This window comes from Diabrotica undecimpunctata, chromosome 10 (genome assembly GCF_040954645.1).
Source record: "Diabrotica undecimpunctata isolate CICGRU chromosome 10, icDiaUnde3, whole genome shotgun sequence".
Classification (NCBI taxonomy): Eukaryota; Metazoa; Arthropoda; class Insecta; order Coleoptera; family Chrysomelidae; genus Diabrotica; species Diabrotica undecimpunctata.
The window spans coordinates 23,628,051-23,643,709 of NC_092812.1; the positions used below are offsets into that span (position 1 = coordinate 23,628,051).

At 33.6% G+C, this 15,659-nt stretch overlaps 1 protein-coding gene across 2 annotated transcripts in view; it reads left to right on the top strand.

Annotated features, from left to right (window-relative positions):
- Positions 1 to 15,659, top strand: part of LOC140451858 (E3 ubiquitin-protein ligase Rnf220-like) — a 466,577-nt gene that overhangs the window by 444,142 nt on the left and 6,776 nt on the right. For both annotated transcript variants that reach the window (XM_072545768.1, XM_072545767.1), the window contains one exon: positions 7,556 to 7,630. In XM_072545768.1, coding sequence (XP_072401869.1) covers positions 7,556 to 7,630 — 75 coding nt within the window. The remainder of the gene's footprint in view (positions 1 to 7,555; positions 7,631 to 15,659) is intronic.

A 15,659-nucleotide genomic window follows, 5' to 3' on the forward strand; every position in this document is an offset into this window, starting at 1 on the left:
GTGTATACAGGGTGGTGTAAATCTAAATTACAGAAGTATTTTTATTTTTACAATCTCAATTTTTGAAGAGAAGCTTCTATACTGGCCTTGTATTATTTTTTTTATCTATAGTAAAATCCTGAGGCGAGCATTACGAAACTATCGCCACGAGAATACGTCACGGGTAGCGTCACGACATAGCGGTTATTCACATCGATTCACTACTCTCGATCAATTTGTTTCTATAGTAAAATTCATTAACCGATGCAGGAAGATGTAAACATTACCACGTGTAGGCCTGCAACAGGGCCGCATTTGGGATTATCTTTTTGTTTAGTCAGAATATGTATTATTTTATAAAATACGAAATTTATATTTTAATTTTGCAAAAGTGCTCGACAAAGAACCTGATTGTTTTAGTTGATATCCGATAATAGGAACCATTTATACAGCGCGAAAAACCCAAGAATTTATTTTTTTTTGCCAACAATTTTATGTACAGAGTGCCTTCAAAAAATATAAGTTTTATTTTTAATTTTTACTATACTTTGTTGTTTGTACAATTCTAAAAAGTTTCATAATAATAATAATAACAAAAAAAAATACTCATTACTCAATTATGTTGAAATAATATAATATATATAATTATATAATTATTAATATGTCGTGACTCGTCACTGTTAAATTATCTAAAACTGAAAATTTTGGGGAATGCATATGTAGGTACTATAAATATGTCATCAGAACAAAACGTAAAGTCTATAAGCTCTTATCTTTTGAAGATATTCTCTTCGCCACATTACAATGTCGTCTCTATCTAGTAAAAGAGCGTTTCTTCCCCTACGTTTGTATTGAAAATGAAGTTTTTCAATATTCGGTAAAATGTGATTTTCGAAAGATTTGGCAAATCAGGGTCATAGTTCACTTTCTTTAAAACCTTATTAACGGTGGGTATTTCGTTGCTCATAAAAAAATTATGAACCAGTCTTCTAATGGCATTTTTGTCAAAATCATCAATTTTGTCAAACTTCTTTTTCCGGGTCAGACATACTTTTGGTCCAGCGAATTGATGATTCGTTTTGTATTCCTTTATCACCGTAAACACACTTCTATCACAAACTCAAACTTTATTAGCTACTTTTTTCACAATATCTTCAACCACCAACCCGGGATTTTCTTGTCTTTCACATTTAAAAACATTTAAAATGATTTCTTTAACTTCAACGCTAAGAGGGCTTCTTTTACTTCGTTTTCGAGGAGGACTCCATGTATTTTCAACCAATTCATCAGCAGAATCAGTGGATTACATTTTTGGTTTCAATATCAGTTATTGAAATACGTGGTTATTGTTACAGTAATCACAATCACGTATAGATAGGGTCGTTATACAAATAAAAATATATGCTTAAATAGTTTTAAATCGCACAACAAATAATTGCTAATTCAACATTAACAGCATAAATATAATTTATTGTCCTTTAACCATCAAGATGACTAAAAATATATCACAAATCGATTCAAATTACAAAATTTCAATACCGAAATATAATACCTACTTAAATCGTGTCCGAACCTGTATGAGTTCCGACGACGTCGGCAGTAACGAAATAAAGATGGACATTTTAGTTAGTTTTTAAATATTCTTGAAGAACTATTACTGCATGTATGCATAAAATATTCATTAATTTTATGAATCGGATTATTTTTTACTTACTATGTATTCAGTGAAAAAAATAATTTATATACTATGCAATAAACACTAATAGTTGAGAAAATAAAAAAATTAATAAAGTGTCATAATTATACTGTTACTTATCGGAACGAGTTAGACTCATTTGGAACATCTTTAACAATCATCTGTTAAATTTATCTTTGTTTATACGCCCTGCATCGCTTAATGAAAGTAGGTATAGTCAAAAATTAAAAGAATATCTATCAATAAAATATTTGATTCGTAAATATTGTCAAAATTTAAAAGTCATAAATGTCATTAAAATAATAACAATATTGAATCAGCTGTTTAAATTTTTATAACACTTCTCGATTTAAAATAATTAATAATAAATCCAATTATTATTTTTATACATCTTAGTTAGTCAATATAATAATTAAATTTACTATCAAATTATATAGGTATAATTATATTTTTTTATTAATTTAATATTTTAAGAAAACGAAAAGGTTCATACCGAAAACGTTCGTTATGAATAAAAAACAACTATTCCAATCCATTTGGACTATTTTTCTTAATTTTTAATCAAATATATACATACTACAACAGAACTTTTCACCTCAATGTAAAAGTTTTTTGACTATTATGGTATACAGCCAACTCCCGGGAACTCTCCCATCTTAAACATTCTTTATTATCTCTTAACATCCACCATTGGATTTTTTGTAGTCTTCCCTGATATGGTGTTTCGTTTCACTTCTTACTTCAGTATCCAGCAACAGTAACTTGTGTTGTAGGCTTACAGTCTCACTGTAATCACATTTTAGGTGATCAGACCGATAAAATATCGGTTGTATCGCCAATAATAATTCCAATTCAGATTTTTCCACATATCACATAATAATTAGTCATTACATCAATATTTTATAAAAAAATACGTCGATAAATACTTTTCACAAATTCCCACGAATATCTTTGAAAAATAGAGCAATCAAATTTAATTACAAGTTTAAAAATTATGCAGTATGTAATAAACCGAAACTTTAGGAATATGAACAATTTTATTGGCACTTCTGATCGACAAACACTAAAAAATGTTGTTTATAAAGTACAGTCATAATAAAAACACCATAAAATAAGAAATAGTAAATATCGTATTCCAAATTAACATTATGTCCTTGTTATTATTTTCTTCTAATAGTCCAGTCACAAATAGTTTTTCACATTTCTCACTTCTTGGAAATTATGTGACACAAAAAAGTCAGAAAAGTTTCGTCCGCAAAGGCACTTTTCTAATGTAAAATTGTTTCAGTTAAATTGGCTGAAACTTTGCAGAGAGGTACTTTGGTAATGCTGATCAAAAGTTCTAAGTGCTCCAAGACAGAGAAATCAATTGTTTCTGAGTTACAGAGGTTTAAAGTGTCGGTTTTTAGTCATTTTGAATAACACATATTTATAAAATATACAGAGTTTTAGGCTTAACTCGGACGTACCACTTTCCACCAACAAAACAGTGGTCGTACGGTGGTTCACTTGTCGATCAAAACGACCACTGTCCGTCAACAATTTTGTGGACGTGCTGTGGTCGAATTAACCACAAATCAATCACAAATAAACAACACAAATCACACATACAGCGATGAATTTTGAAGAAGCATTGTTGTGGCTTTTACTGCGCCAAAAAAGACGGCGTCGTCGTAATATATTGTATTGGGTTCATCCTATCATCGAAAATAAAGAGGAAAGTCAATTTCAACAACTTTATCATCATTTAAGACTGTATGATGACAAATTTTTTAATTATTTTCGAATGAGCAAAACTACTTTCGATTATTTGTTAACAGAGTTAAAGGATAATTTAAAACGAGAAGATACATCCATGAGGACAAGTATTCCTCCTGACGAACGCCTCGCAATCGCTCTAATGTCAGTAAAACCATTTTATTATTTAATGTTTATTGAAATATTTACAAAATAAACATGATGTCAATCAAACATTTGAGATAAAAGCGACTCCTGGGAAAGTGGTGAAAACTCCGGTTGACTTGGCGACAAAGCTTGTTCCGGATTCTCATGTGGCAAAAGCTCCGGTTATGTTGGAGATAGTGGTGCTTGAAGACTAATTCCTTGTGAAGATTCCGGTTGAACTCTTGGCGATCGGATCTCGAAATGCCGGATCTCAGGTCGGTCAGTTCGGATACCATAGCGGTCTTCGGGAAACAGCTGTGATCTCTCTTGATATGTATTAGTCGTATTGTAACCATACCCGTGGTAACCATCGAAACCTCTATCTCTAACATTGTAGGTCTGCATGGGTTCAGAAAAGAGTATTTTTTAATAACATTTAAAATTTTTATTTAACAAATATTTAACAATCACCACCAGCACGACTTTATGCTTCACGCATAGAAAACTGAATGACGCTTTGGCTAGGGAGTCCCTGTGCTGGTGGAGATGCCGTGCCTGTGGTCGGTGAATTGCCCGTGTGAGCGCAGGACGGGCTGACGGGCAGCATCTGCGATAGTTTTGTGGACGGTATCACCCACCGACGACGACAGTTGTTGATACCGACCAGTAGCGCACCTGGAATTTGCCTCTGGGGGAGGTTTTGGTTGGTCACCAAAATTTTTTTTATGATGTTACCTCCATTTCGAGTCCTTAAAATGTGTAAGTAACAGTGTCGGAATAGGGTCCTGGGGGGGGGGGTTTAACCCCCAAACCCCCCCCCCTCGGTGCGCCACTGATACCGACCACAGTCTGTCGTCCGTCTGAGTGCTACACGATATTTCATACAAATTGTATACTCTCAACACACAACCACTTTTTTGTGGTTCTAATGTGGTCAGAAAGTGGTACGTCTGAGTTAAGCCTTAGTAAATACATGCAACTAACTTTAGGGAGTGATTCTACATGAACCATAATGACAGTTTGCTGTATGAATGTATGTACGCAAATACTTCTTTTTCCGAGATATGGGGTGTTGAAATTTTTTTACAAACTAATGATTTACAAGCCCCTTCCCATATTAGTGGGCCCAACGTTAGATTGATTAGAAAATTAAATTTTAGAGAACAAAAATAAAAGCGACCACTGAATTACATCCCCTTTATTTTTAATGAGATCCACATTTCTTCGAGGCATAGTTTTAACCAAGTTCTGACAAAATTCTAATGTAAACGAATCCCATATTTCTTGCAGGCTTTTCTTCAATTCGTTGACGTACCTGGCAGGATGTTCTCTCAAAGCTTTTTTCATTTCGCGCCAAAAAATCTCTATCGAGGACAAGTCGGGACTGTTAGAAACCATTTCCAGGAGTGGTATGCCATGGTCTTCAATTCATTTTAAACTCTTTTTTGAGGAATGACAACCTGCGCCGTCCTGTTGGAAGACAAAATCTTCCGCTGATGTTAAACAGTGTTCCATAATCGATAAAATAGATTCCTCTAAAATATTCAAATATTTGTCCGTGTTTACAATCCCATCGATAAAATGTAACTTTCACATACCTTTAGACGACATGCTGCCCCGGATCATGACAGATGCAGGAAATATGACTTTTCTCTTCAGACAGTCAGGGATGGAAAGGTTAATTTTTCCTGCGAATGACGTGACTCCTACTGTCTCCAACACACACTTCAAATCTGGACTCATCACTCCATTATATTTAATCCCATTGCGACTGAGTCCAATCTTTATGGTCTTTTGACCATCTTAGTCTATTTTTCTTTTGTTGTAATGTTAAAAGTGGCTTTTCCTTAGCGTAAAATAAAATGAAATTTATTAAAAACAATTCTTACTGATTTTTTCAATTATAAAACTTACTTTGTAAGTACCAAATCCTAATTTGTTGGCCTCTCGGTGACATGCTGATCTTGAAACGTGTCTTCCAATAACGTTTCTCCATAAAACGTTGAACTCCATATAATTTGCTAGCCGATTTTTCACTATAATGGGACTTAATCTTCGATCTGCTTCGTTTATTTTACTTTTTTGTACATTCCTAAGTTTTGTGACGACCGAAGCTGCAGTTTTGTATCTTCTGACTATATTTCTTACACTATAGCGTGACAATTACAACATTTTCGCGATTTCCGAATTGGATTTTCCAGAATTAAAAAATCTAATAATGATTGAACAAATTTTCTCATCGATAACTTTACCTCGATCCATTATACAATCCACAAACGGCAAAAAGCTTTACAATACTACAAAATACATTTGACATTAACTGACAATATTATTGTTTTGACAGCAATCCGTAGGTATTAAAATAAATGGTGTTAGATTAAACAATCTGAGATTTGCCGACGACACCGTTCTGATCGCAGAAACACTTGAAGAGCTACAGACATTGGTGAATAAGATAGCAGACTGCAGCGAAGAATATGGACTATCTTTGAACATAAAGAAAACTATATTTATGGTAATATCGAAATCAACACAAAATGTCCAAAATTTATATTTACACAATGAAATTATCGATCGAGTTAGCAAATACAAATATTTAGGCACTTTTATAAATGAAGACAACGATAGCTCAGCAGAAATCAAAATAAGAATAGAAAAAGCCAGATCCATATTCACTAAAATGAAGAGAGTGTTCTGCGGAAGAGATTTGAGCCTTGAAATGAAACTTCGCCTGATGAGATGTTACGTACTTTCTGTGCTGTTCTACGGAATGGAGTCATGGACGTTGAAACAGATTGATACCAAAAAATTAGAGGCATTTGAACTGTGGATGTATCGCAGAATCCTGAGAATATCATGGACCGAGAGAGTCACAAATGTCGAGGTCTTGAGAAGAATGAATAAAGAAAAGGAAGTCATATTTACGATCAAAAAACGAAAACTGCAATACTTGGGACACATTACAAGAGGCGAAAGATATGACCTGCTTCGAATAATTATGCAAGGGAAAATAGCAGGAAAAAGGTCCATAGGAAGAAGACGAAACTCCTGGCTAAAGAATCTACGGGAATGGTATAGCTGTAGCAGCAACGAATTGTTTCGGTCAGCAGTTTCGAAAATACGTATAGCCCTGATGATCGCCAACCTTCGGAACGAAGATGGCACTTGAAGAAGAAGATTATTGTTTTGATGTCATTTTTCCATAGCTACCTCTGGATTTAACGTAATTATGAAAAAATCAACGTATGTTGACATAAGTGAATGCATAGTCAGGGTTTAGTGATTTTTTTTTTTTGTTGAAAATAAATAAAAAACCAAAAGTGTAATGTTTTTAATAAATATTAATAAAAATACCATATTAATTAGTATGGGAACCTATAAAACATGCAGAATATAATTTATTTATGGTAATCGACTTAAACTGCAAATTCCATAGGAGGGCTGATATGGGAAGAGGCTCGTATTTATTGCAGTGAAATCGGTTGAGATATACAAATGAAATTTGGAGGGTTTTAAGAATTGGCTATTGTGAATTTTTTGACGTACAATTAGCAATTTTATATTCATCATTGGCGAACATACGGGCAATGGTCCCATTTTTTTTTTAAGAAAATAATGGTATGCCACAGAGATTTTTCAAATCAAAAATCTTTTAATTCTTCGTTTAATTTGTGAAAATAAGTTTTTTCTCTTTTTATTTTCAAATTACTCTCCCTGTTTATGAAAAAAAAATAAAACATCATATATTTTATTATATAGAGAACACAAGATGTACAATAATTTTTGCAGTTTTCTTTTTACAAAATTACATTTATTGTCACAACAACACGATCTAATGGCATGTGGCCTGTTTAAAAGAATATTTAGCGAAGTCATCCTGCATTGCTTAAAATTATTATGATACAAAATGTATGTGAAATATGTTTAATCATATTTAATATATTATTAAACATGTGAGAGATTATGATTAATAATCCTATTCACTTTCTCTTACAGGAACATTACAAAAAGCCTGTTATATCGACTGTTTGTTGGCATGTACATTGTGAGGAATGCTGGCTTCATACTTTGGTAAGTTACAAATGTATATGACCAATAAAATTGCAATACTTTTAAAATATGTTAAATTTAATAAATAATTTGCTCGAGTATATTGTGAAATTTGGGAATGTTGCGATATGGCAATAACTACACGACATTTAAGATATCTTTACGATTAAGACTGAAATATTTCCACAAGTATTATCCACTTATATTTGAAAAATAGCTCCTACTTCCCGAAACAGAGGGTACCCCCCTTTAAGATAGGAAAAATGCGCTTACTCCCAGACTTCAATTGTTTTTATTTTTTGACGTTCTATGTGAATATAAAATAAGGCGCAATTTTAGACCGCCACCTCCTCCCCCCCTTTCATCAAAAACGTCAATTTTTCCGGAGTTTTTCAAACCATTATATTCTACCGGAGTAAACATTGACCATATTTTCACAACAGTTATACTAAAATAATTAAATTTATATTTAGGTTGGTAGCAATATTTGTGCGAAATGTAATTTTCAAAATTCCGGAAATTAGTAAGTCGATATGAGATAATGCATAGATGATGTCCCTTTATTTATCAAATTTATATCACGGAAATATTCAGTCAGCACAGTTGAAAAATTACTAGAAAATAATTATTAGATTTCTCGTTGAGTAGGTACTTACTTATATAGTAAATAAATTCCTTAGTCAATTATGCAAGGTGAACGCTGATAATTGATTATAGTGTATTTTAAAAATAAGATAGAGTAACTTCTCAGAAAACTAATCTCAGGAACAAAATATATATGCATGCATAATTTACAAATGCTACGTTTTATTTTATATTTAATAATAGGCTATTGATTATGTACTTTAGAAAGGAACATTAAAGGGGTTTTATTGTTTTATATGATTAATGAACCCCCAGATATAAAAAAACCGTGGACTACTACCATTTACTGGTTGTCAATTATCGGAAGATAATTGGACTAATGGGAATACAATCACGTGATTACAATTGATATATCTTAAGCTTTGGGGGGCATGCCAAATTGTACACATGCTGCTATAGTCGATTTTCTTTCTTCTTCTGTGAAGAGGTGTAACATGTGTCGCAATGGCGTTTAAAAATGTATCAGAAGCACATTTAGAAAGTCTCTTACATGGGGTTTAACACACAGTGATACGGAAGAAATCTCAATACCAGTTTATTCTGCGTTTTTGCCATTTCATCAATTACGTATTTATCATAAATTTTTTTAGGTTTTTTACGATTCAAAGAAGCTGTAGTTTAAGTATATGATCAAATTTTATAATTTTGGAACGGGCCCAATTCTGGATATTGCTTTTTTTTAGATGCACTTGTCGGTAAGGTATGTCCCTAAAGTTTTCGGAAAATTTTAGATTTAAAAGTATTATTGTTAGGATTTGGATCATTGGATCGAGTTGCCATTGGAAACCAAAGTTAGTAAACAACTTAAACGATATCAACAATATCAGTTTGACAAATACGGTTCGTTAAGATGTCGTACGTCTTACGATTCGTCACTTAATATTTGTCAAAGTATTTATCGTTTAGTTGGACATGTACCAAAACGCGATATTGTTAGAATTTTTAGTGCTCAAAATATTTCTGTGTCAACGATTTATGAGACAATTAAAGAGTGTGAAAATGGTATCTTCTTCTTAAAGTGCCTATCCGTTCCGGACGTTGGCGATCATCAACGAAAATGGTATGCCATGCCTTAATTTGCCCAAAAATGGAAGACCAAGAGTTTTAACTCCTACTCGGGATCAGAGATTAATTCAGAGTCTAAATAACCAATTAGGAAAGTCTTTGCGAAATATTGGCCGAAGATATAATGTTTTACGAAAAACTGTAAGTAGAACAATTTCTAGAAACAATTTAAAACGATATAAAAGAAAAAAAGCTCCAAAGTACACACCAGCCCAGTTAGAAAAAACTCCTAGATGTTGCCGTGCATTGAGACGTATTCATTTTCCTGGTAAAATTCTCATTATTGATGATGAAAACTATTTCACTTTATCCAATTCCAAAATGAAGGGCAGCGACGGATTTTATACACGCAATGTACAAAATGCACCGGTCGAAATTAGGTTTTAGGGTAAAGTGAAACTTGCCGATAAAATTTTGGTATGGTGTTTCATCTCAGAAGCTGGTGTTTCACAGCCGTTTGTTGGGCGTGTTCACAGTGAAGCTCTCAATGCTGACAATTACGTTGACAGGTGTCTTGACAAAGCTTGTTGTATTTATAAAGACTCATCATCCCAATGATGAAATTATATTTTGGCCCGACCTAGGGTCATGCCATTACGCCAGGAGAACGACAGATTGGTTAACTGCTTAAAATATAAATTTTGTTTAACAGCGCGACAGCCCTCCAAATGTGCCTCGGACGAGGCCTATAGAAGAGTTTTGGGCTATTTTGAGTCGAATGGGGTATAATAATGGCTGGGAAGCCCAACATGAAGATCAGCTAAGGCGAAGAATTTTGCAAAAATTTCGTGAGATCGACTTGGAAACAGTCCGAAGGCTTATTGCACATGCAAATTTACGTGCCATCGAAGATCACGGACCTGTTTCAGTTCTATAAAAATACAGTATAAACCTTAAATATGAAGACTTAATTTCCTGTATTTAGTTAATAAAATAAACTTAATTTACAATTAGAAAATACATACAGTGGGTGATTAAATTATTATGATCACTTCAAAAAACTTTGTATTTTGCTCTTTAATAAAGAATAAAACTGCATATAAGCGTCTAATGATGTGAATATAAGTAATATAAAAATAGATCATAAACACGTTTTTTTACAAAATTTTAAAATATTTTTTTCTTTGACCTTAAATAACAATTTTTTTTAATATTTTATGTGACCTCCTTTAGCTTCGATGACAGCTTTGATCCTCCTTAGCATGCTTTGAATGTCTCTCAGCCAGTCTTCTTTTATTTTATCGTTTCTGTGCCAGGTGGCAATGAGTCTCTCAATTAACTGCTGCTTATTTGTGACAGTTTCCTGGGCAATCTCCGTCTTCATAAGCTCACATAGATTTTCGATCGGATTGAGGTCTGGGGAATTACCTGGCCACTTCAGTACTTTAATTTTCTTTTTTTCCAGGTACGATGTTACTGTTTTTGCCTTATGGCACGGTGCTGAATCGTGCATAAAGGTAAAATCCTCCGATTCGCCAAACCAGTCTTTAATTTGTGGCATGAGCTTTCTTTCCAGAACTTTAATATACTGATGTTGATTCATCATTCCATTCACAATGTACAGCCTCCCGGTGCCCTTACTGCTGATCACAGACCATACTATGATTTTGAGAGGATGCTTTCCTCGCTCCACTATGCAATCCTTGTGATATTTTTCACCCACTCGCCTTCGGACGAAGGCCGACTTATCCATGAATATCTCCACTGTAGACTCATCGGAGAAACAAACCTGTGAATAAAAAAAACTATAAGATATTTTTTTAGGATAAAAAAATAGGTTATAGGGATTTAAACTTTAGTAGTGACGTAATTTACCTTATTCCAATCCTCAATTGTCCAATTTTGGTATTCTTTGGCACATTCCAGTCTCATTTTCATCATTGTGATGGTCAACTTTGGTTTTTTGGCAGGGCGACATGATTTGAAACCTTGCTCAGCAAGCCTTCTGCGGACTGTCATGTCAGAAACTGGCATCCCAGCTTTACGAATAAGTCCCGTGAGGATTCTTCTTGGCTTCTTTCTATTGTTACGAAGATATCCCTCATTTTTCTTTCGTCTCTGGGTGTAGTGACACGCTTTCGACCACATTTTTGGGCACGCTGGTGAGTCAGGGGTTTGTTGGTGTCAATTTTTTTCTTGATATTGCTGTTGCTTGCGCTACTTATCATTGTTGAGCTATCTGACGTTGAGAAAGCTTTGTATTCAATAAAAGTGTCTTTATCTCCACCATTTTACACACAGGGGCGTCTTTAGCTTTACCCATTATGATTTTCTTCTCAAAAATTGAAATGTTTTGAAAATGTTTTTAAAATTAAAACCGATAGTTTTATTTACTCACAATCACCACTAATACTAATAAAACATACTACAAAGATAAAACGATACTAATCTTTCAAAAACAATACAAAAACATACAAATTCAGTTGTAAACTCCAAGCGCAAATTCGCCACCATATGTATGTTGTCACGTAATTTGAGACAAATGACAGTTCTAGAGTAAACGTCAAAAAAGTAAGGTTATTAGTGAAAAAATATATTGGCATACCTTAATCGTATAGCAGGGTATGATTTTATTATAAAAATTTGAACAAATTTGTAAAACTTAAACTTTTGTGATTGATCATAATAATTTGATCACCCACTGTATTTATTTTTTCCAAAAACTTTAGGGACATGCGTTATTTTCTCTAAAAGAGGTTTAATCTTTGTATGTAGGTATATTTAAAAACCCTTAAAAGGGCTACATCAAAAAACACAAACGTTTTCGTAATAATAATTCCATCATCAGGTTAAAAAGCAGGTTAACATGCCTGAGCCATCAAAATATTAGGGTACAACCCTTTACAAAAAATTGAAATTAGCAAAAAATGTACATGTTGTTGTTTAAAAGTGAGTGATGTTTAATACTTTATCAGATTTAACTTCAGGCAACACATAACCATGCCTTACGCGAGTTCCAGAGTCCGGAGAGTAAACCTCTTCAAACAGACATCAGCTGGTAACTCATCAGTTATAATATAATCGTCTAATATAATGGACTGCTTTGTCCCTCTAATACACATGGTTTCAGTTTTCTTAATGTTGACTTCGAAACCTTATTTGTTATATTCTTCTATTAGCTTCCGAGTCATGTAACTCAAGTCGTCATGATCCTGAGCAATCAGTATTTGGTCATCAGCGAAACATAAGGTGTACAGTGTAGTCTCGTCATTGAGAGGGATTCCCATGCCATTACATTTTCTTTTCAACAGCTTGAGTGCCTGTTCCAGAAAAATTTTGAAAAGGGTAGGCGAAATACAGCAACCCTGCTTTAGTCCTTTCGTGACCTTAAATCCCTCAGATATCCTTGATCCAGTTTTAATTTTTGCAGTCGTTCCATTATACAGACTTTGGACTGCTTTGATAAGACCATGCTTAATGTTGGTTTACTGTAGGGTTGACCATAGTTTACTGAGGGGTACACTGTCATATGCTTTTTGTAAGTCTACGTACACCAGGAGAACTTCTTTATTGACGGCTGTTTTTTTCTCAATAACTTGCGTAATAGAGTACAAGTGGTCTACTTTGGATCGCCCAGCTCTAAAACCAGCTTGCTCCTCTGCTTCGTAACTCTATAATCATTTTCTATTTTGTTCTTAATAAGTTTCCCATACATCCTACTTATTGTGCTGTGTACCGCAATTCCTCTGTAATTTTCACACTAATCCTTGCTGTCCTTTTTGTGAATAGTTGACATGATAGATAATTTCCATTCTTTTGGTAATTCGGTCCCATTCAAGCAGTCTTGAAAGAGTTTTCTTAACTGTTCCTGGAGTTTGTCTGTGCCGGCTTTCACTAATTCTGCAGGGATGTCACCAGGATCAGGGGATTTTCCATTTTTCAGGGATTTGGTTATTTCTTCCATCTCTGATTTACTTATTTGTAATGGTGATGAATTTATACGTATACCTATCGCGTTGTCTTCCATGTTAGTAAATTCTGGTCTTTGTTCTGTTAGTAATTTTTTGAAATATTCTTCCCATTTTTTTGTTGTTATTGGTGATATAACGTCTTTTTTCTTATTATTTCTCATACTTTTAATCAATCTCCAATTCTCTGTGCTTCTTGTACCTCCTATGTAGGTGTTGATCTTTTGGCAGTTTTGTTCCCATGATTCGTTCTTTTTTTGAATTAAATTTTTTCTTACTTTGGCTTGTGCTTCTTTGTAAATTGTTTTATCGGTTTCTGTTTTTGTTGTTAATAATGTTTGGTATTTCCGACGTTTATCTCTAATTTCCTTCTGTATTTCTTCATCCAACCAGTACGGTTTTATTCCCATATGGTTTTCGTCACATTTCCCCAGTGCTTCTTCTGCTGCTAAATGAATCGACCTTTTGATGTGTTCGTAGTGTTCTTCGGTATTTTCAAAACTACCCATTTCTAATTTTTGGTCTATTCGTTTTTTATACAGTAGCTTTACACTCTCATGGTTTAAACTGTCTAGGTTGTACCGTACTTGTTTTATTAACTGATTTGACTCGATGTCCTCTTTTTCTTTTTCGTATCTGTTTGGGGGTACCGTTTTAACTTTTAGCAGGTGATGATCGGTGCCACATGATGGCCCTCTGGCTACTCGCACATCTTGTATTTTAATTATAGTTCTCTGTCTTACAATGCTATAATCTATTATAGATTTCAGATTTCTGGTCTGTTGTATCCACGTGTATTTGTGTATATCGCGATGTGGATAAAATCCATTTAATATTTTTAAGTTATTTTGTGAGCATGTTGTTATTATACTGGTTCCATTATCATTTCTGGTATTTTCACCGTGTGCTCCTACCACTTTGTTGTTCAATTCCCGTCCAACTCTGCTGTTGAAGTCTCCTAGAAGTATGATCTCCCTAGATGTTCCTACTTTTATAATTTCATTGTTCAGTTGTTCGAAAAATGCATCTTTACTGTTGACCAATGCGTCCTCAATAATTCCATATACACCTAGTATGGCTATTCTGCTTCCTTTTATCGTGATGTTCATTTTTATCAATCTCTGATTAATTGCTTCCCAAGAGGTAATATGTCTTCTTAAAGTTTTGCGAATAACAATAGCAACACCTTGTTGTGGTCTTTGGTCTTTGGACATTAGTGCCCAATGGCACTAATGTCCCAATGTAATATTTACTTTGTCAATCTCACTCTCAATTAATGTTATAGTTATTATTTATTGTCATTATAAAGTAGTGTCACAATAAAATTAAAAATAATGCGTTACTTTTGTCTAAGAATTTATTACTTTATAAATCCAACTACTGCAAAAAAACAAAAAATGTTCAGGCCAAACCTTCAAAATTCTCACGTCCAATAAATTCTTGGTGAATCATGTGGTTGTACCTTTTTTACAAAGTGTGTTAAATCAAATCTAAAAATAAATAGGAGGTACTTAAAAATCAATTAGTAACCAACCACTTCCGCCGTCTTTACACTAACGAATTAAAATAATAGTACAGTTCGCTTGGTGGGATGATACTATTAGTACCGCCTTAATTATTCATTTTGTCTATTACTACCAAATTAGCAATATAGAACTGACATGGAATTATAATTTTAAACAACTGGTAATCTTGCTAAAGATCCAGAACTGTGTTAATGGATGACTATGACGAAACTAAAAGTGTAGACGATCTATATTAACCGTCTAAGGAAGGTCACCCAAATAAGGACCCACGTTAACGTTTAAATTTTTTTTAAAGGAGGCAGTTGAATTAGAAAATAACAAAATAGATGTCAATTAACTTACCGACAACCTATACTACTTTTGTTTTTACTGATATATTGTGATACATATTAATTGTTTTTAATTTTACGTTTTTTTTGCAAATTGCCCTTATTAGGGGCAGGTGTTCCAAATAAGGTCAATAAAAATAAACTATTTTGTGTTCATTCGTGTTAAAAATAATAATTACAACTGACTGCAAATGAAAGTCAAATTTATTTTACGTAATGTGTTGGAAAATGAAACAATATAATTTCGAATTATTTATTTACAAAATGAATATTTTTTAAAAAGTACATTTTGGGCAGATAAATGCGTCTTTGTCGGATTGTGTAAGTCCTACGCATTCTTCATGCACATACCATTCACAGGCTAAGCACATCCTCATATCTCTGATCTGGTCCTCGTCACAAACGAAGTAGTACCATGATTCCTTATGGGACAGACCTCGCTGTGATAACTTTGTTAATGGCCTCTTAATTGTACTGCTTGTAAACGGTAGTTACGGATCAACAATTTCACTCCTTGAAGATTCTTTTTCATTTTTATTTGGAGACGTTAATAGATTTTGGTGCATCATCGCCTTTA